Source organism: Solea senegalensis, linkage group LG20, assembly GCF_019176455.1.
Source record: "Solea senegalensis isolate Sse05_10M linkage group LG20, IFAPA_SoseM_1, whole genome shotgun sequence".
NCBI lineage: Eukaryota > Metazoa > Chordata > Actinopteri > Pleuronectiformes > Soleidae > Solea > Solea senegalensis.
In genome coordinates this window covers 8,548,428-8,573,488 of record NC_058039.1, presented here as the reverse complement: position 1 = coordinate 8,573,488, position 25,061 = coordinate 8,548,428, and the positions used below count along the sequence as shown (strand labels likewise).

The 25,061-nt window shown below is 41.3% G+C and overlaps 2 protein-coding genes across 21 annotated transcripts in view; both read left to right on the top strand.

The window, feature by feature from the left end:
* The first annotated feature begins 3,461 nt into the window (after nt 1-3,461).
* Nucleotides 3,462-18,476, top strand: fbxl2 (F-box and leucine-rich repeat protein 2). Its single transcript, XM_044052468.1, has 14 exons — nt 3,462-4,029; nt 10,187-10,248; nt 13,191-13,245; nt 14,068-14,142; nt 14,408-14,502; nt 15,046-15,210; nt 15,349-15,475; nt 16,073-16,147; nt 16,271-16,401; nt 16,650-16,710; nt 16,837-16,881; nt 17,251-17,307; nt 17,411-17,623; nt 18,016-18,476. Exons 1-14 carry the CDS (start codon nt 4,000-4,002, stop codon nt 18,121-18,123), a joined length of 1,299 nt encoding a protein of 432 aa, XP_043908403.1. The 5' UTR covers nt 3,462-3,999; the 3' UTR covers nt 18,124-18,476.
* Nucleotides 18,477-20,347: 1,871 nt separating this feature from the next.
* The window catches only part of clasp2 (cytoplasmic linker associated protein 2), a 49,911-nt gene continuing 45,197 nt past the window's right edge, over nt 20,348-25,061 (top strand). For 16 of the 20 annotated variants that reach the window (XM_044052461.1, XM_044052467.1, XM_044052454.1 and 13 more), the window contains exon 1: nt 20,348-21,285. In XM_044052461.1, the coding sequence (XP_043908396.1) occupies nt 21,088-21,285 (198 nt within the window). In that variant the 5' untranslated portion in view covers nt 20,348-21,087. The remainder of the gene's footprint in view (nt 21,286-25,061) is intronic. The other 4 variants (XM_044052464.1, XM_044052465.1, XM_044052463.1 and 1 more) reach the window with 1 other exon arrangement.

The following is a 25,061-nucleotide window of genomic DNA, read 5'->3' as shown; positions in this document are numbered from 1 at the left end:
CGAGTCTTGTGTTTATTTACACTTTGATTGCTTGTTACGGTGACGGTGGCCGAGTCTTTTTAAGTTTACAAGTAATTGCATCACCAGCATATCCACCTTGAAACAAACTAACAATAAAGAAAATTAATTCAACCCAAAGACCTGGGTTTGCCTGGACATCCATTCAATGAAGCGTGTTAAAAAAGGTCTTTGCCCGCACACAGTGGAGTGGCTAAAATCAGGAGTGATTAGTCACCATGCGTCCAGACCTGTTACTGTCACAGGTGTGTAAAAAAACAGAGGACCCAAACGCAGATTTTAAAATATAACAAAAAGAGCAAAATGTAAAGAGTAAAACATGAGCTGAAAAACAAACACATGAATGAAAACACAGCCGACTGAATTGGGACCAAACACTGACACTGAGGAGCACAGAGACTAAATACATGAGGGAGGCAGGGATAATCAAACTCAGGTGTGATAAACAAGACACAGGTGGAACTCATTAGGACAGGGCAGACAAAACTACACACAACTGTTCAACTAAAAGTGACGTGGAAAAGCCAGGAGTCGTGACAGTTGCGCTTTACAGAGGTGAAGAACAAGAAAAACAACAATTACTGAAACATGTGACGACATAGACACACACACAGTAAAACCAAACCAGACTTTGTTATTAACCCATATGGCTCTACTCGCCTCACCTCTTAAGGTAGTATAAAGTAGCAATAATTGTGCAGAAGTCACAAAATTAGACAGTTTTACTTTTATTTTGTTCATAAAAACAAGCCAAGCGAACTCCTAACAGTGACACATTTGCAAATTTCAACATTTTGAGTACTTTTTGTTCAGGTGTGTTAATATAGTTGGTGAAAAATGAAAAAGAAAATCATCAGATTGCCTAGGTTGTGCTGGAAAAGAGGATATAAGACACTCTATATTGCACATTCTTATAGCCTCTGTATATACTGTACTCTTTATAATTATGGAATAATTATGGAAAAAAGCAGCCAGGATGCTCAGTGTTCTAAGGGTTAATAAAGCAATAAGGTGCAATAAAAGAAAGAAACTTTAAAACCAGTATGAACAAACTTCCTCTTCTTTTGGTTTCTCCCTTCAGCAGCTCCATCTTCATCATCCTTCTTCAATATAATCACTATCCCTCCTCTTCACGTGACCAAACCATCTCAACCTGCGCTGTCTCCCAATAGGCTCATTTCCAAAATAATTTATTCAAAAATAAATGAGGCTACAGATTAGGGCAATGTGTCAAACTATAAATGTGTCTTTTTGTGAGTACTTTGGATAAAGGACATAAGTTAAAAGTATTCAAACACCTAATGACTCCACAAACATGTCAGATGTTCGCGATCTGAAGCCTCTGAGCAGATGGATTCGTCTGAAAGAAGAGACAGACTCTCGCTCGACATGAAATATCGTCACTGTGATCGCCGGGACACATTCAACAGTGAGCTGCCAGCCACAGCTGAGTCAGGATATGAGAAAGGCACAGAGCTATTCCAGGAAATGACTTCATTAATTTGACTTTTGATGAGCGTTTGTTAATTACCATGCAGTTCAGTCAGACACTGTGGCCACAGGACTGAAAAAAAGAAGAGATGTGAAACAAGATGTAACATGAGTGCCATATAAAATATATGAGTTCCACTTTGTGTCAGCATGTTTACATACATTATGTACACAGTATGTGGAGTATCACAGTATCTGATTAAATAAACAGCTGTTACAAATTCTGCTGTACCTATGATAATAAATGGTTTAGTATAGTATTAAATGTAATAGGCAGCAAAACTGAAACTGAAAAACTGAAAATGCAGAGACATGAGTGAGAGCAGTGTTGTAATGAAACAAAGTACAAATACTTTGTTACGGTACTTAAGTACAACATTTACATATCTGTACTTAACTTTGTTATTTATATTTCAAGCAACTTTGCCTTTTATTCCACTACATTTCCTCTAACTATCTTTGTTACTACCAAATAAAATCAGAAGTAGAAGAGTTGGTATTATGGTCTGTATTTATATAGAGCTTTTATAGTCTTGATGAGCAGCATTACATTCACCCATTCACACGCTGCAACATGGGGTTAAGTGTCTTGCTCAAGGACACATATAGACTAACAGAGCCAGGAATTGAACCCACAACCTTCCCATTTGAAAGACAACTTGACCTACCAACTCATTTTTTGATACGTTTACTCCTAAAACTTCAGTACATTTTATATCAAAAAATTACTTTTGATACTTAAGTACAGTAAATGTCATATACTTTTATTTAAGTAATATTATAAAAAGTGACTTCTACCAAAGTCATTTTACTTAAGTATCCCTTTAAGGTACTTTTATACAAGACTGATATTGTCAATACACTTGCCAAATAACCACAGTGATTTAAATTCCACCGTTACAGTTCTTGATGACAGGTATTAGTGTGGTGGAATAGAGCGTCCTCTTGTGGTGAATGGTGAGAACTAGTCCAAAGATTTTGTTTTCTATCCGAGATCTACAACTCGCGCTCGAGTCTGTCTGCAGCAGCTCTGTCGACAAGCCTGCACGAACACTGGCCCAAAAATATGGATCGTTCAGCTTATTTTTCATTTTTGATCAATAACAATATAAGTGTCTTTAGACAAACATTAATATACAATAGTTAACATTTGCTGCGTTCCATATGTCAAAACATGCCCATGACCTTTGTGTGACATAGTCTGTATATGTATGTGATATTTTTCATTGGCGGATTTTTTAAATTTTTTATTATCATGTCATGCATAGAAAATATGCCAATCCCAAATCACAAAACAAAACACTACTAGATTATAAGAGTAGATTATAAATAGCACTTAGGCAAATAGACACAAACTAGGCTACACATATATATACATTAAACATAAACAAACATTAATTTAGTCATTATGTGATAATATACCAGTAATAAAGTGTATATAATAATACAACGAGTGAGTAATGTTCCCTTTTATAGTTTAAACTCATTAAACTCATGTTGTTGTAATTTTACTGCACTAAAAATCTGATTACAGCATATTTAACTGCAACAGAGCATTTTAAAGGCTTATACTGTCTTGTTTCTTCTTCATTTATGTATGGTTTAGGTAACACAGGAATGACAATGAACGTATTTTGTGTGTGTGTGTGTGTCTCTCTGCAGGTTTAAGCCTGACTGTGTCAGAGAGAGTGGGACATCTTCACTGCGGAGAAGATCTTTGCAGCTCGTTCATCAGAGACGTGAGCTTCTCCTTCTCTTTATAATCTGAGCCACGGGCTCTTGTCGGGTCACGTCTCGCGGCTAGTCGCGTGTCCCCGCGGCGACCTCGGTCGCCTCGGTTCGTTAAAATGACAGACATCACGCCCGTTTGCCACAATCTCCCCAAGACCCCTCACAATCAAAACAAATCGACCACGCGTGCCTTTTCCCGCAGCCATGACGTCACATAGGCCCCTCCCCCTTTCCCCGCAAGTAAACAGAAAACCGAGGAGAGAAACGCTCGTGTCGTGTGTCTGACGCTGAAAGGTCACTTGCGGGAATGGAAGCGGACGTTGGGTTTGGTTTTGGCGTTTTTCTCACGCTCACTCGCTTGTGTGTGTGTGCGTGTTTTAATAGTTAACTTGTGAGACCAGCTGACTTGCGATGAAGGGAGAGGCGGAAGTGAAGTCATTTGACAGACCGTCCATGTTATTATTGTTATTTTGGTAGCCGTGCAATGAGACTGGCTGCGGTGCCGCTGGTCTCCGAGACAACCGCCGCTAACGACACCGCAGGCCGCCCCGCACCGCGACACCACCGCCCTCACTGACCCGGAGACAGGAGCCTCGCTGACGGCTGGAGGGAGAAGGAGGGAGAGGGAGGAGGAGGAGGGTGTGAGGACCCAGCTCCAGCTCCAGCTCCTACACTCCGACCGACCAAAAATAAAACGGCGACAAAACAACAGCTTCTCGTCATTCGTCTTTGGTGTGTGTTTGCGCCGCCGCTGCAGACATGAACGGTATCACCAAGGGCCGGTTCGAGGTATGACAGTGACAGTGGACCACCAGTGGTTCAACTGTTTGTTGTGTGTGTTTGTGTGTCATTGTACACGGAGCCTGGGGCTGAGGTGTTTTGTTGGTCAAGTGATCATAATCCCCAAATCCTGTCATTGTCCTGCGACACCACGGCTGTGAGGACTGGGGGACAGCAGTATCAGGGGCTGTGGCTGAGGACTGGCAGTGTATCAGTGTGTGTGTGTGTGTGTGTGTGAGGGCTGAGGCGGCCACTGTCGCCTGAAGTGACACAGGCTTTCAGGAGGGGGGCTGCAGATGGAGAGAGTCATGTAGTAAATACAAGAAGCCATAATGCACTTGGGCTTGACATGTAACACTGAAAAAAACACCTCCTGTCATACCTGTCACTGACAGGTGTTTGGTTAAATATATACTGTGCTACACTGACTAGTAAATAGAGTGAGGTTTCCTCGCCAAAAACCTTCCTATACTTAAACAAACACACCCATACATGTCAATACAGTCAAACTTACTTAAGACACCTGCAAGGGATGAGCCAATTCACCACTTGATATTAGTCCCATAGTGGTCAAAATTACTGGATTGTTATCAGAAAAAGTGTTTAGAGTCATCCCGAGCTGACTGACTGAGGGACAGCAGAGCAGAGCAGGGCTGTGGCTGTGAGGACTCAGTGTATGAGGCTGCAACTGTCGATTGATGTTATACATGCTTTAATGAGATGGAGAGTAGTTTTGTAAATACAAGCAGCATTTAATTAGTCTCCATGCACTTAAGCTTGACAGGTAACACTGCAACATAACTGTGAATGACAGGTTGTGGTGAATGCATGTATGCTACACTGAGTAGTAAACACGCTATCATGTTTCCTCCCACAATCTTTCCATGTTTCTGTATTTCGTGTGGTAAACAACTGCATGTCGGTTTCACACAGCTGCATTCAAAATGTATCTGGCATTAAAAAAAGGAATGAGCAGATACGATACTCGTATCTGCTATCTGCAAAAAAATTGGTTATGGAGCAGCAGGGCTGTGGCTGAGGACTGTCAGTGTGTCGGGGCTGAGGCTGGCTGCTTCTGTCATCTCTCAGGAGGAAGGCTGCAGATTTTATTGCAATACTTACAGCATTTAATGAGTCACCATGCATTTGGCCTTGATAGCTACCACTGCAAAAACCTGTGAATGACAGGTGCCACTTTGTTTCTCACAGATGTGCACAAATATCACACAGTAATCATTTTTAATATGTTTTTCACATGAAAATGACCATAACGAATCATATCACAATCACAATTTCTGTCAAAATAACCCCTCTTAGATATATATTTTTTAATCGTTAAGCCCTCGTACCACTGTAAAAAGCTGTGAACGACAGGTGCCACTGATACACTGCAGTCTTTTAAGTTCTTATATTTCCTCCTGCAACCTTTTCATAATTCGGTACTTTTGTTCAGCAATGTGGTAAACAAAGTCAGTGTCAAACACTGGACTCGCATACATGCATTCAATCTGTAACCTACATTTACTAGGGATGAACAAACCTGGATTGGATATTTGTAAAAAATGACTAAATATAACTAAGGAGCCCTAAATCTGATATAAAATGCTTCACTAAGCACAAGCTGTTAAAGTGTGAAAAAACAACCATTTTAACTGACATGTTGTTGCCTGTTAATTTCCTGATGATAGCAGAATATTTGTGGCACAGTTTGGAGAATTATGTTTTGAAATGACTTGCTACGCCTCGGTGGAATATCATCATCACAAAATGTGTTGTTAACAAAAGGAGTTGTGAAATGATACAATACTCGGGGGTTGTCATATCTGGATCAAACATGAAATAGTGGTATGGAGTCATCCATAACACTTACGTGGACAAATAAAGACTTACTTGGCCGCAAAGTATCAACACAAGATTTTCTAAGCAGGCAGATTAATCTCTGTGCAGGATCAAGCAGGATTTTACATCTATATATACTGTACATCATATATTGTTCCATATACAGTACAGTTACAGTGAGTCATATTTTATGCGATGATACTTCAAAGCAACTATTAACCCCAGCTGTCAAATACATTGAATGTGGGAGAGTTAAAAATCCAACATTTGCTAATGAAATAAAGTAAGTCATGTGGCCAAATGAAGAATCATGATTAAATTAGTCTATTAATAATTATTGTGATGAATGTTATATATTAAAAGAATTATTCTTTGCTTCTGGGTGAACGTTCAAGAAGCCAATTTTGCTTTTTTGTGACAATTATAGGCCATTTTAACAGGTTTTTATAGCAAAAGCACAGGTGTAAACAATAACAAACAATGGCTGAAAACCCTTTTAGGTGCAGTTTTCTCCGGGTTCTCCATTTTTTTTGTCTCTATGTGTCCCTTTGATGGACTGGCATCCTGTCCAGGGTGTAGCCCGCTTTGTGGAATTGGCATCAGTGCGACCCTCATGTGGAGGATAAAGTGGTAGAAGATGAGTGAGTGAGTTTCAGGGTCCCTGTCCTGGCAAACAGGTATTACTATTACCTGTGCTTTTCATGACAACATGTCGGTAACAGTATAAAGAAAGCTACTACAAAGAAAGTTGTAATACCCCAAAACTGTACTGAACAGGTGCAGTGGTTCAGTAAATTCACGTCCAATCCCGCTCACCTGTGCACAGTTTATTTTAAAGTGCAGATGAGTTCATTTAAGTCTTGTGTCTTTTAATAATCACCATAGCTGACATTTGCTGTGCTAATCTTTTATTCTTGTCGTTGTGTGTACAAGGCTTAAATCAACTCCAGTCTAACTAGTTGTGACTCCGGTAAACATTGTTTATCTCTAATATCGTTCATACATTGCTGAGATTCTTTTTGACTTGATGGTACTTGACTGTCTCCATCAGGTATTTGTGTGTATGTGTGTGTGTGAGTGAAAACAGCGAGCACAGCGGGCAGTATACTTGTGTGTTGACATATCTGTGGATTTCTCAACAGAGCTGTAAGCTTCTTAAATGGAAACCACTGGGAAACAAGCTGGTATGTAAATGGGAGAAATAGGAAAGTGCAGGGGAACAGAGCCGAACTTGGGAGTGTTGCCTGACAGCCGAGATGATGCTTGATCATGAACATCTGGCACAAACCCCGTCTTAACACACCGTACGACCACGTCAAATTTCATGTAAGCTCAACAACTAGATTTATATCTCGACTTGTGGGCACTGTCTAGGAATAGGAGTGTGACTGCAGAGAGGAACTCCCTGCTTGGGAATGCTGCTCTACTGGCACCGAGATCGAGGGCACCAGAATGCTGAGGTGATAATTTTGATCAGGCATGCGTACCAGCAGAGATGGCTTTTTGACTCTTGCTGTCATGGCTCCATATCTGTGGCTGAGATTACACGCCAAATTCAGTTCATGCCATCTGGCAACACCTTTCATGGAGTTTGTGTTACACAACATTGTTATCGTGGCTGTTTGCAAATGAAGATAGACTTTGTGAAGATTGTCTTTCCACTGATGCACAAATGACCGTTATAGGAAGTGGGTCATAGGTAGGATTGATGATTTATCAGTAAAATAATGTACAAGTTTCAATTGCTCAAGGTAACATTGTCTGACCATCAGATCTTCTTATTTCACAATAATATATAAACTACTTGATGAGTGGATTGTTAGGTTCATGGACCTAAATGTAATTGTTGTGTCCCAGGTTCACAATTGTGCGAATTTGCTGCTTTTGGACTTTTAGTTGAACACAATAGCATTTTGGAATATTGCCTTTAGCTCACTAAGCTTTGCTGGGCATTTCTCATCACCACATTTTTAAAAACCCATCCAGTACAATGAACACTCAGATTCAGCCCTACACAGAGAATGGAGGCTTGCCTGGTTAGCAGCAAATGTCATTACTCTGATGTCAGTAAAGTAATTTTATTTATTTTTAGCTTTAAACCACATCACTTGCTTGTGTTATTGGTTGGTGCTGTCTGGCATAAAACCCTGAGGTTTGAGATCATTGCCTGTGTAGATTGTAACCAGGTGTTAGTTGAGGCAAAGGTCAAAGGTACTGTAAGTGATGTGTTACAGCTGTGGTTGGTAATTAAGTCTATATTTAGTCCTAAATCCCAAGCAACCTCTGGCTTTAGTGATTATCCAGTAATTTTGGTTAATATAAACAGTTGATGATGTCGTTTATATGATTGACACTGAGTCACATAATAGTCATAGTTACTTTATGGCTCCTTTCATTCATTAAGCTGCTATGTTTGATGCATTAAAACAAGCTCTAACAATGCAGCAAGATGATGGATGACTGTTTTAAAAGGAGAGTCAAAAGAGAAGGGAAACGAGGTTAAAACAGGTTAACTAAAATATCTGGGATGGTGTTAGTTCTTTTTTTTAAGCAAATTGTGCCCATTTGACAGACAAAAGGCAGAGCTTTCTGCATTTTTGGTGCATAATTATTAACAGCCGGAAAAAGAAAATGCACTTGTGCCTGTCTCATAAATAAAAAAGTTGACAATAAATCTCAAAATAAGGTGTGGTCAGGTCCATTGTTGGCACGCTGCTAACTTGAGTCAGTGAAAACCACTCGTGCTCTTTTGACCAACAAACATCTGCGTCTGAAGTCAGTGGCACAGTATTTCACCGTTATTTTTGAGGTGCGTTGTCAAGGTGATACTATGGCAACATACTATGGCAACATACAGTGCATATGTTGCTCTTTACATAAACAAATGATAGGAGGTACTGTTTGAAAGTAAAGAACCTGCTGTAAAAGGATATATTACACTTATTTGTGATGATGATTGGTGAAGGCAGGGGAAAATAGCAGGGGACCCAGACAGCTTCCTTGGGCTACACCAATTGGTCATATTTCCCAGAGTCATGATCCTCGAGGCCCACGGTTCCCAATCTGGGATCCATGTCCAACATCTCATCAGAAGTTTTCAAATTCTTCCCATTGCAAAGCAGGTGCCTGAGTGACTGTTGAATGAAAAAGAGGACAGGGACATTAATGTTGGACTTCAGTTTATTAAGCCACAGAAAGAGGTGATGACCGGAGTCTTGAAGCACTGATGGACAAGGTTACCTGGAGTGGATATAGTTAATCAGTAGGTTCATGCTGCTTTGTTATGGTGTAACCTGAATGTCACTGGATGTTAAAACCAAACCAGTGAGTTAATCTTTTGCTGAACCTTGACTTGATTGACTTCTTTATCTTTAACCTCACCTCCTTTTAAATGGCCTTCATTCTTCCGCACTGTACTCCCTTCTCTCCTTTCATACTCTCCTTTCACATTTCTTTGTTGTCCTCTGTCTCTCTGCCCCTTTTCTTTGCTTCCCCCACTTCCTCCCTCTCTCTCTCTCTCCCATCGTTCTTTATTGCGCTCTCCTTCGAGGAGCTTGTGTCCGTCATGGAACTAGCTGGAGTCAAGGCATTCTCACAACCAGCCTTTTCTCCTCCTGCGCGTTTTACCGCACTCCCCTTTGTGATTTCGACATCGCACTGTTCATGTTTGCATTTGAAACAGCGGGGAGTCCCCCCTCATTAGATACGTCTCCTGAGTCTTTGAGGATACAAGTGTATCATTGGCAACATGAGTGTGTGCAGCAGAGGCGCAGCAAATGTGGGTGTTTGCCGTAATTTAAATTCATGGCTGAATACAGCCCACCTCATCTAGAATGTTCTATCTGTGTTCCTTACACAAACAGGTCTGACTTGAATCACCTGCAAGTGTGTGTGTGTGTTTCCCCATTCAGCAGATGGCCAGACATCCAGCATGTAGACTAATTGAGATAAGCATGCCAACAAGCTGACCAAGCTAACAGAATTATAAGCTTGTAAGAAGTTGTGAGGTGGAAAACAAAAGGCAGCCCAGCCTGGTTTATTAGCGTCTAATTAATGACCAATTGCAGATATTGTGTAAGGGGTCTTCTTCTTTTGTTGAAGAAATTTTCCGTTTTTGAAGTAAAATCTAATTTTCACAGATGCCGGTTTAGATCTATTAGATGTTGTCCTCAAGTGGTGGATTTCCCAATTCACGTTTCACCTCTGTTATTAACCAGAGCCTGAAAAACCAGAAACCAGAAAAGCTCCCAATCAGGAAAAACTGAGTGCACATACACACATTAACTCTCTCATGCTTATTGTTGTTGTTTATCTTGTTTCTTGGCAGGTGTTCTCAAACAGCGATGAAGCCCCCATTAACAAGAAGCTCCCCAAAGAGCTTCTTCTAAGGTAAGATTAATACACACACACACACACATGCACATGGAACACAACATACCCTGGGACAAGGGTCAGGGTTACTCATTAGCTGAAATAGCCTTGAACAGTGTGTAGGAGTGTGTATGTGCTGTATGTTTGTTTGTTTGTCATTGATTATGTGTGGGTGTTGTGTTGACTGTGTGACCTACAGACCAATATAAACAGCAGCTGAGCATAAATCTGACATCACATGTGCACTCACCCGTGTTCACCCTCGACACTGATTTGTTTGTGTGTGTGTTTGTGCGTGTATGTGTGTGTGTGTGTGTGCACACTCAACACTCCTATGCAAACTGTACGTCTGTGTCGGAGTGCTATAAATAGACAGTCTTAGCTGCTGGGGATTTCCGCAGTGCTGTGCTCCTCCGCTCCTCCAGCTGTGTCTCCACAGAGACGACCAGTTCGCGCATTAACACCAGCGTACTTTCACTGGTGGCCAGGAAAAAAAAAACAAACCCATGCACTCACATGCACTTTGCTTTCTCCACCACATGACCTACTGTCACATGTGTCGCGTCGAGACACTTACACAACAGCTGTGAAGAGGACTCATTGTGATGGAGGTAAATCTTGTTTATCAACCATGGAAAGTGGGTTGACTAGAGCCACTTTTATTTTTAATAATTATGCTGTGCCTTGTCAGCACTGTAGTGAGGAACATTTTGTCTTAGTAGCATTTATAACATTTAGGTAAACAACATTTTTTTTTTTAATACGTACCTTAATCCCCACTATATTTCACAATATTTTTTAAAAATGATTAGTGTTCTGTCAGGCTTCCTGCTAATTACTCAGATAACTGTTGCAGTTTGTTGACATGTGAGAGGTTTACAGGAGAAATACACTCTTTGGTTAAAGTCATCAGAACTCCTACATGTATCCTGTAACGAGGAGATGCAAGAAGATATTAATTCACGTCAGAGTTTCACCATTCAAAAAGGTTAATAATCACTGGAACATATATTCAATGCATGTGGTATGTGTTGGAAGGTTGTGTCTTAGCAATAATGAGCCTCACACTTTCATGAATTAGTGTTGATTAGCTTCACTGTTTATGTTGAATGTATCATTGTGGGGGAGGGGGGGTCACTCACTTGTATTGTGTGTAAACAGTTGTTCTCCTGGCCTGTGCAGCAGCATGAATATAAGCTGTGTTGCAGTGATATATAGACGGACCTTGTTTGACTGACGAGCCTCAAAGTGAGTGCAGAGTAGTTCAGGGTCCTCTTACCTGAAAGCACTGACTCAGCACCCTCACTACCACCAGCCAAATTCGTGTCTGACTGGAGTTACCATAGCAACCAGTCCCAGACTCGTGGTGGAGGCTTGACTCTCTCTTATCTAACCATGCTCGAAGGGCCAGGTGTAAATTTTGTCAACAAATGGAATGATGATCCATTAAAATCCCATTACGCACGACACCAGAAAAGAGGTCTGACAGTGCCATTGGAGGAGAGTAACATATTTTTTAAACGGCCTGTGTTCAGAGGCAGCATTAAGGCTTCCTTGTGAATGTGGTAAAGTTATAAAACAGACAGCACTCACAATGTTGTTGAATATATCACCTCATTTGTATTCTTTTATTCTCGTTAAACCCCCAGGTCAGTGATACAGTTATAGTCTGTCTGTATGAAGCAACATCATCCAAAAACTCGACTATAATACTTTTATTTATGAGAAATAATTAAAGTAGAAATATTTCCAGTCCAGTGTATGAATTATTGTTTTTCATAACTCCAGAGCCTTTTATATTTATATCAGGAACCAGGTCAGCCATTTTGAACCACCATGCTTTCACAATACCCCACACTGGACAAACTAAACATCTGTTTAGTTTTAGTTTCTGAGTTTTTATGTGAACAGAAAAGGTTCTCCAACACACTTGAAAGGGAAGGTTGAGGTGAGGGATATTCAGCTGCATTATGCAACTTCACCAACACATGTTGCTAAATTTTACACACTGTACCTTTAACAGGACTCAGACCTGGACACACCAGATCAGGTGGATTTGTTGATCGATTGCTTCTCTGTGACTATGTTTAGCAGAATTCTTCACAGGAAGGTAAAAGGCCTGTCTCACACATAATGGAAAGTCAAACTGGGTTTGATTAAAGCAGACAGTCAATCGATAATCAGCGCCACAGCCATTAACCAGTTTATAAAACCCAGATCAATGGGCACCTGTCTGATTGGTCAGCCTCACTGGTGCCCTAAAATAATATCAAGGGCTTTGTGTGTGTGTGTTTGTCCTTGTGTTGTTTTGTTAATTGTATGCATGTACTCCCTGACACAAGACTCTTGTATAGATTACACAGGCATGTCCCAACATGCCCCAGTCAAATGCACATTAGAACACAGTCTTTGTCTGCATCTATACGAAGGAAACAATGGGCAGCTCCTGTTTCCTGGGGCTAAATGGACACACATTGAAACCCCAGCTGAACTTTTAAGCCCTGGCACCATGACAATTCTCTGTATCCCTCCAGTATTTTTGAATTAAAATATCAATTTAAGACAGCAACAGAGCATTAGAAAGGAGATTTACATGTTAGGTATCATATGTTTGTCTTGTGTGCTATACATATATGTTTACCTATCTGTCCTAGGCTGTCTGTGCCCTTGCCTGTCTGAGTTCCAGAAATTACTCATTGGCACATTAATGGATTGAGCTGACCCAGTAGCCTGCTGCATGTAGCCCTTTGTGGACACCCGGCACACAGCTCAAACACTGTGTGTGTGTGTGGGGGGCTCTCCTGCTCTCAACCAAACACAGGGGATTATTATGTTTTTCTATACATCTAAACATCTATAACTCATAATGAAAAACACTGAGTCATACCTGAAAAGGATCTATTTCTTGTCACTGATCATTGGTATGAGACAAACCTTTCTTTTTTCTTTTCTTTTTCTAGAATATTCTCCTATTTAGATGTGGTCACGCTCTGTAGATGTGCCCAGGTATCCAAGGTAAGACAAACTATCCCTTACCCTCAAACAACCTCAAGCCCTATGGTACTATTAACTTGAAATTGATTTATGAGCGTTGGAATTCTTGAAATGGCTACAGAATATTGCCATCTGCTGGTCATGTGAAAGCCTACCACTGCTTTGCCTTAGTGCACTGCAGCTGAAAGCCATTAATGAATGAGGTTTCTGTGAATAATATCAAGTGCTAGGCATGTGGACTGCGAACACAGAGCTGTGGTGGCTGCTTCTTTCATAAAAGCTCTAGTTAATATAATATTGTGCCCATGTGACTTTTTAGTCAGTCTTATGTTTTAGGGTAGTTTTTATCTGCTCTGCTAAGTTCCATACAGGTCGTCTTTGTTCCTATACTTTCAGCCACTGTTATGATTATTAAAATGGTGACATGTGTGCATTTAAATGGCACCTTTCTATTCTCAAAGGCCAGTCAAACACTATAAACTGCAGGCCACATCCACCCTATTTACATTATGTAAGTCAGTGTCTCAAGGACATGTGGAATAAAGGACCTGGGAATCAAACCACCAATCCTCTGGACGACCAGCTCATCTTCTTGATCCACAGCCACTCACATTGTTTTTCTGATTATTTTCTGGTTCATTTAAAGCTTGTGACATAAACTTTACATATATAAAACTGGGGGAAGCAGCACATCCTCACAGTTCAGAAGTTTTAGAAGGAATAAGTGTAAAACCACTGACTGCACCGGTTTTTATCACAGAGAAAAAAAAAACCCACCTTGCACCCTTCTCTGTCTGACCCACTTGTCTTTGTCTGTCCACAACCTGTCTGTTACTCTCTCAGGCGTGGAATGTTCTGGCTCTCGATGGCAGCAACTGGCAGAAGATTGATTTGTTTAACTTCCAGACAGACATAGAGGTGAGAGAGGGGTGTGCGTTTATGAGATTGAAAAAAAGAGGAGAGCAAAGGGGAATGGAAGGTATTTGTGCGAGGGCCTGGCTGCCTATGTGTGCTGGTGTGTGTGTGAACATTTGTGCTCATTGAGTAGCATTATCCAACCCAAGGCTTAGTGCTGGGTCAGTAGGCTTTGGTGCCGAATGTGACGTCACAGCTGATCCCCTGTCCTGTGGCCTAACTCATATTATTACTCTCTCTTTCTCTTTTTCCTCCGTGTGTCTCTCAGGGCCGGGTGGTGGAGAACATTTCAAAGCGCTGTGGAGGCTTCCTGAGGCAGCTGAGCCTCAGAGGCTGCCTGAGTGTGGGAGATGCCTCCATGAAGTGAGAGTCTCACTGTCTCCCTGACATACACACACTGACCACTAATTACTGCGTGGTTTTGTTCTGGCTTTTTAATAAAAGCCATTTGTGTGAGGTTTTGTGAGATTACTCTCTGTGTTTGTCCCTGCGTGACTATGTTGAAAGTTTAAGCCGACTGTGCCTGTTCAGTCCTGCGGGACTGTTAGCTAGAGACTCTTTGAGTCCATTTACTCCCAGTCATTATGAACATGCTCACAAAAACAAACAAAAACAAAAGAAAAGCAGTGATGATGAATTTGTTGGTCTTGATCTGCAGCTTTACATGGCTTCCCTTGAAGATCCTTATCACCTCTATAAGCAAATCATTTAAATAAACAACATTCTAAATGAAGCAGATCTTCAGAGGGTTTTGTGAAATGACATTGAAAAAGAAACATGTGGCAGTAGTACAGCAACCCTCGAGGGCCTGTAAATGACTCTGTTAATTAGTTCCTGAGCTTATTTATTCAATGAAGCCTCTCCCGAGTAATTCCTCCTCCTGCCCCCTCGCTGTTTGTTTCCCAGGACCTTCTCTCAGAACTGCAGAAACATCGAAGTGTTGAACTTGAACGGCTGCACCAAGATAACAGACAGCACGTGCCTCAGCCTCAGCAAGTTTTGCTCCAAACTCAAACACCTGGATCTCACCTCCTGTGTGTCCGTCAGCAACCACTCTCTCAAGGCTCTCAGGTACTGTATCACCGACACACACAGGCTCACTGCAGAAAAAACCCAAGACATTACATTATCAGCACTAAAACGGTCTCCACAAAGCCTGATGCACACGTTCACCCTCCTAACTCACAAACAAATTGGGTGTGTGTTCAGTGACAACTGCAGAATGCTGGAGATGTTGAACCTGTCGTGGTGTGACCAGATAACACGTGATGGCATCGAGGCTCTAGCGAGAGGCTGCTCCGGTTTACGAGCACTGTTCCTCAGAGGCTGCACACAGGTACTGTACTTCACAAAATTACACACACCTGTAGGACCTGGCAAAAAATATGTGTGTCGTCCTTTTAAGGATACTTTTTTGAGCTAATATTGGTGATCAAACACTTGATTAAACACAAAGAAAGCATTAAACAATAATGTTTTTTTTGTCTTCTGGTCCTCTGCGTGTTGTTGACAATGACCGTGAATGACTTAAAATTTACTGTTAATAGGGTCTATAACAGCTCATGATGTGCTTCATTTGAAGAATAAAGAACACAGCACACACCTGCCTCACTGAACATTTATTGCAGGCCTCACTGAAGAGAAAGGTGCCCCTTTTCTCAATTGCTGTTCCCAACACACTGTATTTACAACTTTGTGCTATTTGTTCGTTTTACATTTTCTTCAGGCCATTTCTCAGTTGTTTCCTGATCAAAGACTCAGTGGTCATATGTGACTGTCACTGTTTATTTGTCTGACTGGAGGGGTGCATTTTAAGCGTCATTTATTCACAAACCACAGATTATTGATTATCATTTGTAGCAGCTACTCATACAGTCTGTCCTGTCCTGTCCTGGTCCTGACTGACAATATTGTGTGTTTTATTTTGACCCAGCTGGACGATGGAGCATTGAAACACCTTCAGAAACACTGCCCAGAACTCACCACTATCAACATGCAGTCATGCACAGTAAGAAGAACATTTGATTGAATGGTGGGAGGGGAACAGACTGAAAATAATTAATGTAGGACATTATGCCTCTTTTTTTTGGTTTTCTTAATTTGTTTTTGTGTCTCCTTCTGTTGCCTGCAGCAAATAACAGATGAAGGCCTGGTCAGTCTTTGTCGAGGATGCCACAAGCTGCAGATTCTCTGCATGTCTGGTTGTAGTAACATCACGGATGCCTCCCTCACTGCACTGGGACTCAACTGTCCCCAACTTAAGTATGAAACGCACACAAACATGCTACATGTTTCAATACCTACAGAATAAAAAAAACTCTCGGGCTGTTTGACTAAAAATTGTCTAGAATAACTGTAAATGAGCAAAACATCCTTCCTCTTGGATCAGGTCTGCCAATGCAAACCTGCTGTGTCCTGTAGTGATCCTGCCTGTTGTTGATTCAAACCAGCATTTCTCCACAAGCCTCATATGTGTGTGTGTGTGTGTGTGTGTGTGTGTGTGCTTTCAGAATTCTTGAAGCTGCACGATGCTCCCATGTCACAGATGCTGGGTTCACTGTGCTGGCCAGGGTAAGTATAGTTTGCATCCTTTTTTTCTCTCTTTCATGTCCTCATATCCTTAATCCAAACTTCAATTTTACCTCCATCTAAATGTTTGTCCACACAAAAGATTAAACAGTCTGTTTATCTTCACAGAATTGTCATGAGCTTGAAAAAATGGACTTAGAAGAATGTATTTTGGTAAGAGATTTCCCTCATTCATGTGCATGGTATTTTATTTGTGTTGAATCTGGAATAATGCTTGGCTTTTGTCTGTTTGTCTAAGCAGTAGATAGTATGAAGAAACACAGATGTGATTGTGTGCATGACAGGGTATGTTTTCTGCCAAGAGGGAGAGAGCAGTCCTGTGTCTTTAGTGTTTAAATCACTTCTGACAGAAAGCAGAATGGGAGGTGGATAAGGAGTTACACAGGAGAAAGTTCTTGCTGTTTTTTATGGTAATCAGAACGAGACAATAATTTGACACATTTTGCCAAAGAGAGTATGAACTGAGCCTCTTTGCTGTCTGGAGACATGTGAGTCCTTGAATGAAGCTTGTTCTCTCATCAGGTGACAGATAACACCCTGGTTCAGCTGTCCATCCACTGCCCTCGTCTCCAAGCCCTGGTAAATTCACACCTGCAGTTCTGACTTTGTGCCAGGCTCTTCCTCATCCCTTTATCCTGCTTTGTGGAGCTTTAATCCCTCTATCTGTGTGTTTCCATCCCAGTCTCTGTCCCACTGCGAGCTGATCACAGATGACGGCATCAGAGCTCTGAGCAGCAGTACCTGTGGCCAAGAGCGCCTCACTGTGGTGGAGCTGGACAACTGTCCTCTCATCACTGATGTTACCCTGGAGCACCTGAAGAGCTGCCATCGCCTGGAGCGTATCGAGCTCTATGACTGTCAGCAAGTCACCAGGGCTGGCATCAAACGCATCCGGGTCAGTGGAAATAATTCTGTAAAAACAATCAAGGCTGTATTTCCTCCGCTACTCTTTTTGGGGAGTATTGACTTCTTTTTTTTTTTAAATCGGCTTCCACTGCTTATTATTTTATGAATCGGCTGACTATTATTCAAGTAAGTTTATGTAATTGGTCTTATAAACTTGTTAAATCTTGTTAAATCAGCTAACTTTATTTAATATTAGGTGTTTTTGTGTCAAATATGCAGACACATAATGCAGATTGGAGAAACAGGCCATTGTTATTCAATAATTATTTAAGCAAGAAAGTTAAGGGAGTAAAGCACATTTCAGAAAATGTCACACTGTTATATATATATATTTTTTGCCTCTTTGTACCCCTTATATTAACACACCTCTTTCCTACACAGGCCCATCTTCCAGAGATCAAGGTCCACGCCTACTTTGCCCCAGTGACACCCCCACCCTCTGTACATGGAGGTGGCCAGCGTCTGTGCCGTTGTTGCATCATCCTCTGACAGTGGAGGGCCAGGGGGGGCCACCTCTGTCTGCAGGTCCTGCTGCTCTGATATCTGCTGACTAATGGGGTTTGAGGAGGAGAAGACTGATATCGTCAAAGGGGAGAGGAGGGGCTGGACCCCACTCACTGCTCCTGATCACTGATCAATACATGCACTGATCAACACTGGTCCCTGATCAGTTGAACCCACCCCTCCTCTCACCTCTTGCTCACCGGTCAGCTTTGCAGCAGCCCCAGGATTTGGCATGAAGAGGATAGAGGAAAGGAACATGGATGGATGGACACATTCTCTCTCATTCTCTTTCTCTCTCTGTGAGGACAAAAAACTGGTCTCTTCATTCAGCTTCTCACTCCCCATGGGACGTTGAGGATGGCACCTGGGCAGCTGGAGGTGTTTGTTTGGGTTGGCTCATGTTCAGACTTGAAAAAAAAATGATGATGTTGTCATCATCTTGGACAACATTTCGCTCTCCGTGGAGCGTCATCTCAACCAATCACATGACAGCTCTGTATGACCATTCTGTGATTCATTCTGCTTTGACCAATAAACACGCAGCATGGAAGGAGACGGAGATGCTTCAGCACAGCCAGCTTAGCTCTCTGGTGTGGAGGAGTCGGGAAGAAACTCGGAGCACATATTGTGACATGTGACGTGTTTGTGCATCCGAGAAACTTCCTTTGAGATTTATGATTCAGTTTGTACAGAGAATGTTTTGCAATGGGGGAAAAAATAATGATGGCAAAGTCATTTAAAATATGGGAAGGCCAGCAACACATTATTTTTTCTTTTTGCAGACAAGTGCTTATTGTAATTGTCTATGTATGTCTATCCAGAGACAGAAGGGGAGAAGAAACATGACCTAAACTTATATTTCACACTCACAAAAAAGCACTCTGTTGACTCTGCGTGCTGCCGAGATAAGTGGCCTCTCTTGTGTACTGCGTGGTTTTGTTGGCTCATAGACCCTGATCCAATGCTGTCAGTAGCTCGGTGCACTAGCTCCTCCTTGACTACTTGAGCTTTTGTTTACACACTGGATTAGGTGAGCACCAGAGACAAACTTGTTTACATCAGTAGGTTTCCAGTTTCCCTACTATACAGATTAAGTCTAGTAACATGGATAAAACTGTAGAACTCCATCACTCAAATGTATTGCCATGTGTGTGGATTTCAGTCAGGGCTAACATTGGTGCAATTTCCAAATGAAATATTTTTGTTGAGATGTTGGTGTGAACACAAGACACCTCAACCTTTTGACAATCACATGAATTTATGTATTTCAAAATTAATTTAGTTTAGTTTTGAGTAATTGGCCTTTTACAGAAGATTTAGAATATAATTAAATATTCACTAGACTTGCTTGATGCCCAAAGCAGCACATGAGGAATTGTTTAGAAGTAGCACTTGACACAGGTCTGGTAATTATTCGAATAGCAACAAATTTAGACTCATCTATGGATCTACATAGCATGATTATGATATGAGCAGAAAGCCAGAGAATCAGCAGTTTATTTTACTCCATACAGACACTCCCTCTGATCAGTGGGATGTCAACATTATCTGGGGAATCTACATGAGGCATGAAACACCACCAATGACTGCAGAGAAAATACAGCAAAAGTGAAGAAGCTGGCAATATTGCACCAGAGGAGGATGCTGGCAAAGACTGGAGAGATTATCAGAACTATTGATAAGACTGAAACAAAGGAGAACAGCCACAAAGGACGTATATTAGCTGACTGGACTGGCTGTGATACTAATGCCCTCTCTTTGACTGTTGTTTTAACAGGTTTATGTTTAAAAAAAAAAAAAAAAAATATGGAAGTAAATAAATAAAAAAACAGATAAATGAATAAATAAACAAATAAATAAAAGTGACTAATAGTAAATGTACTTTGTTTCCCTTGTCAAATTTTGTCTCTATGATTGAGAGTCAACTGCGGCAAAATTTTTAACGAGTTTCGCCGCTAGATGTCACCAAAGAGCCGTGTAGACGACTGACACACCCACAAAACCAGTGCGGCTTGTTTGATTGATTACTTCTCCAGAAAATATAGAACACTCAGCTACAAGCAATCACAAAAATACCACTTCAGATATGTTTAACTCTTCGAGTATCAGCGGTATTCCTTGTGCACTTGACCGTTTGACATTTTACATCAGGCATTACATTGGCCAGCTGTGCGGTGCCCGAAGACCCATCGGCCTGATCGGTGATCGGCTGCGCCTCCTGGTGAACCGCAGTGCCCGGCGTCACGCAGAGCTGAGCGCCTTCTAACGGGTTCACTGGTAGTGGTGATAATTCGCCAACCCAACACAAGTTAGCCACCGCAGTATTGGAGCTGGGTCCTTGTTATTGGACTTTGGTGCAAGTTTTCCGCTGAAGGAGTGGACAACTGAACCCCCGCAGACTTTTCCAGCCTATGGTTATGGAATAGCAGGGCAGATAGGAGCCAGGCGTTAGGCCTGTGGAGATCTTACGTTAGCTAGCCGTGCTAGCCGATGTGAAGGCGGTCTGTCCTTGTTTGGGCGCTGTGCTAACTAGCTAGGTGCTATTTTTGTTAGCATAACAGAAAGCGACCCGGGAGGTGTTAGCTTGTTTTGGTTTGGATATGTTGAGTGAACCTGTCAGGGGTCAACCGCTGTTGTTTTTAACTTTCCAGTAGTTTTATATTAACCCAAAAATATAACACTGTATAGTAGGGGAGCTAGCGAGCTAAGTATGAGTTTCACAAAGTTTAGCTTTTGTTTTGGTGGGTGTTAAACTATTCATACAACGGACTGTATGTTGATGATCGAACGTTATTTAGACGCAGGCCAGACCGCACATAATCGCCGCCCCTCGTCTGGACTATAATTTAACGTTTATATACATTTCGGTTCTTCACTCCTCGTCCCGCCGACCGCTGTCTACTGTCTTTGGTCGGCTTCAGTGGCTGGCCCCTCGGCACGGAGTGCCCAATGGAGGAAAATGACAACATGGACTATTTTTACCAGCAGGTCGTGCAAAAAGACGTTACCCGCAGGCTGCAGGTCGGTCAGGACCTTATTGACTACCTGAACGACCCTCTCCGGTCACCGGACGTGGAGCAGGACAAACCTCGGCTGGATAAGACCATAGATGAGCTGACGGGATGGGTAAACTCCAGCAATTTCAAGGTGAGAGATATTGGCCGAAGAACTTGTGCAGGCTGTGGTCATATTGGTGTGATCTCATTTCAAACATATGATACAATGTGATTTCCCCCCTTTTGTGAGCTAATCCAATTTAAAATCTAATTGTATACCGTGATTCATTCATCCACCTTACGTTCCATAACGCTGAAGGCTGTGTGTTTTACAGCGCAGCATTATCGTATAACATTTAAAATGTACAGTAGTGACAGAATGGACTGTTTGCGAGGCGTTCCTGTGGTTTGTTGGGGTTTACATAATTGTTTTGACTGAGTCTGTGTTATTAATAAGAGCAGCCATTGTCAGCACTGTAGACTACTGGAGGACTGGATGGTGTGGGGGGAGGGTTCAGAAGACTTATTGTTATGACCTATGCTTTCTCATTCAGACTCTCAATCTCCCCGTTTGGCTTATCTCAGTTTTCCTATTCATGGCGTGCGTGTGTGTGTTGACTGCTTTGTCTGCATTCTTTGCCATATTTCATTTATGTTGGAATGGACGTTTTTGCTGAAATATGACACCGATCCTTAAAGAAAGTCAACAGACTGCAATCTGTTTTCAAGGCATGCAGTAATTTGACCCACACTTATCTTTTTTTGAACTAATAAACAATGTCTGTCCTGATATGCAGTAAAAAAGAGTGTGGAAATTGTGCATTCTGGAAACAAATGCATCATCATACTACAGCGTGCATGTAACATTTTTGCATTAACATGAAGACCAAAACGATGTAGTATGTTGAGGAGTGTGCTTAGTAGCACTTAAACAACACACATCCACAGAAAATCATTATATTCAAGGTAATTGACCATTCCATTGGTCACCCTTTAATGATGTCCTCTGCGTTATCTGTCTCTCCTGTAACGTCCTGTAGCTCTCCCTATGAAGTGCAAATGCACATTGGAACCAAGTGACCAACAATTTCCATGATCCTATGCTGCCTCCTAACGTCATCAAACTAGGTCTTTTCATTGTTTTGATTGAGAAACCCCTAGCAGCAACTAACGATTATTTTCATTATCGATTCATCTGCAGATTATTTCCATGGTTAATCAAGTAATTGTTTGGTCCAGAAAATGTTAAACAACGTTGATCAGTGTTTGTCAAACCTGTAAATGAAAACCCTCAAATGTCTTGTTTAGTCCACAATCCAAACGTATTCAGTTTGTTACGATTTTTTGTTATATGAGCAAAGAAACAAAGAAAATATTTACATAGCTGAAACAATCAGAAATCTTGTATTTATAAGGAAAAAAGCTTCAAGCCGATTAATCGATTATCAATACAGTTGACAATTAATTTAGTAATCAATTAAACGAGTACCGGTAATTGCTTCAGCTCTAATTGTGTGTTTAACCATAATAAAGTTAAAAAGATGCACCATTATAAGACTTTCTTAGTATTTTGTTAGGAGTTCTTAGGAGTTTGTCTAGGCCTATCCTGACCGCATTATCTGATTTACACCCTCCAAACACATTTTAAGATAAAAGGTGAACCATCGATATCAGTACAACTTTGTCTGTGGCAAGCTAACAGTGGGCTGTTCATATTATCTTTTTTATACATTCACTGTAACTTGATATCAGATCCCTGTCTGGCAGGGATGGGCAAATGAGGTGTCACCCATAGAGGCCTTTACACAGCTGGCTTTTAGTGATACAGATTGGCTCTCTGTCAGGCAAAGGGGAGTAGTTAACTGGACACAAGATGCTGCGTCAGCCCTTGGAGAGGAAAGAGAGGAGCGATGATGAAGAGAGACTTAACAGAAGATGGAGAATGAAAGAGGGGTTTCAGAGGAGAATGGAGAACTGGAGTGATACATTGGTGTTAAGGGTAGGTTGGTGGAAAACACAGAAAAAAGTCACATGACCTAAAAATAATGTTAAGACGAGACTGCTGCCCTCAAGTTCCTCTTTTGAGGATGTCTAAAATACAATATTCAACATGTCCGTTGTATGTTTTTCTCTCTACTTCATATGCATACCATAGACTGGGTCAGAGTTTTTGTTAGTGAATCACTTTCACACTCTCTTTTGGCAGCTCATTTATTTACAAAAATGGAGCGTTTTACTCTCTTAACTATTTGGCACAAGATAAAATGATTCACCTATAACAATGCAGGAATTGGATACAATGGTCAAACAGGAAAACACATTTAGCATTTAAATATATGGTACTACAACATTAATATGTTAGTACTTCCACATCTAAACAATAAAACATCTTGCAAACTGGACTCTTCCTGCAGGTGCTTCATAGTAAAATCTCCCTAGTAAACTGAATTGATTGTAGCTTTTAGTGGGAAGCAGCTGCAGGACTTTTGAGCTGGAGGCAGTCAGCATTGCTTTGTTTTAGGCAGTGTCAGACAATGGCCTTAGCTACACTTAACCATTTTTGGTGCTTTATTATGGGTTGATTATTGTTTTTTTATATAAACGCTGTTGGTACTGTTAGCTGTTTTGTCAAAACTCAGAATTATGCTATATCTTTGCCGCTTTTCTGCCATCCCCCACATTTATGATTGACACCATTCATACTTCTTTTATTAGGGGAGAAATGGTGTTCTGAATTAAATGTTTACTGGACCAGTATGCCATTAAATTAGGCTAATGTAATTTGACCCCTAAACAAAGCAATGGCATGCTTTTCCATTGTTTTTTTATCACAACATTTGGTAAAATAATAATCTTGATCTAAAAGGTGAGTGTTCCTGTGATAGATAAGTTACCATCCTGACAATTCCTGACCAGACAGTTAAGATTGTTGTCTATTTTCTGGCATTTTATAGACAAATTCTTTGATTAAAACAACTGTGGATTGTAGCCTCAGTCTAATTGTTTCAGCACTCTACTCCATCTTTGCTCCCTTTGTCCTCTCACTCAAGCACACTCACTTTAAGCCTGTTGAGAATCCAGACTAAACCCTGTACGTGTTAGGCAAAGTATCCATAGGCAGCAACCTGATTCTTTACAAAGAGCCATTCATACATGGCTAAATATTTACTGTGTTTTTTTCTCCTGCATACCTCAGCTTTCTTCATGTTCTGCAGTTTACAGATTAGAGATGTGGTTGTGTAATGGATAACATTTGCGAGTTGTAAGATACATTTTGTCCACATGGTTGATGTCAGCAGTACTTGGGGGTGACACCTAATAGGCTTTTAGGTGCCAGTCTTCCTTGCCTCCTCACCCTTCGCCAGATGTTTTACTGTAGTAGATCTGTGGAGGAAGAAGGCGTCTCCTCTTCTTCTTCAGCTTCTGAGGTGGATAACAAGCACAGTTTCCTCCATCTTTTGTCTTCTCCATCTCCACCTCTCTGTTTCTCTTCATATGCAGATGCCATATGTTTGTTGGGGTGCTGGGTACAGGGGGGAGGGGAGGCCTCGGGGTGGTTTCCTTCCTTTATGTTTTCTTTATTCCACTGTTTTTCCTCCTATCCTCACTGTTCTCCCTAAATTAGGTCAGTGTAAGGTAGTCATGTTGAGATTAGGTTTCTTCTCCAGGTGACTGTGTTTTACTCTCTGTGATATTTTTTGTCCTCTGTCCCTTTTTATTTGTCCCCCAAACACCTCTTTATTTTCATGAAGCTACCTGGCTCTACTCTTCCTTTACCTAAAAAAGGGAAAAACTGCAGTCTGACTTCACAGTCAAAGCAGTACAGCGGAGTCTGGATAGTTGTGTTTTAATGGTTTTTCTTTTTGGACTGTTCAGTTCTACCACAGTCTTGCCAAAACAAGCATTCCAGGAGCACCGCGCAGTGTG

Coding starts and splice junctions, on each gene's coding strand:
- fbxl2 (XM_044052468.1), top strand. CDS start 4,000: ATGAACGGTATCACCAAGGGCCGGTTCGAG. Junction 15,211..15,348: donor CACTCTCTCAAGGCTCTCAG/GTACTGTATCAC, acceptor GTGTGTGTTCAG/TGACAACTGCAGAATGCTGG. Junction 16,148..16,270: donor TCAACATGCAGTCATGCACA/GTAAGAAGAACA, acceptor TGTTGCCTGCAG/CAAATAACAGATGAAGGCCT.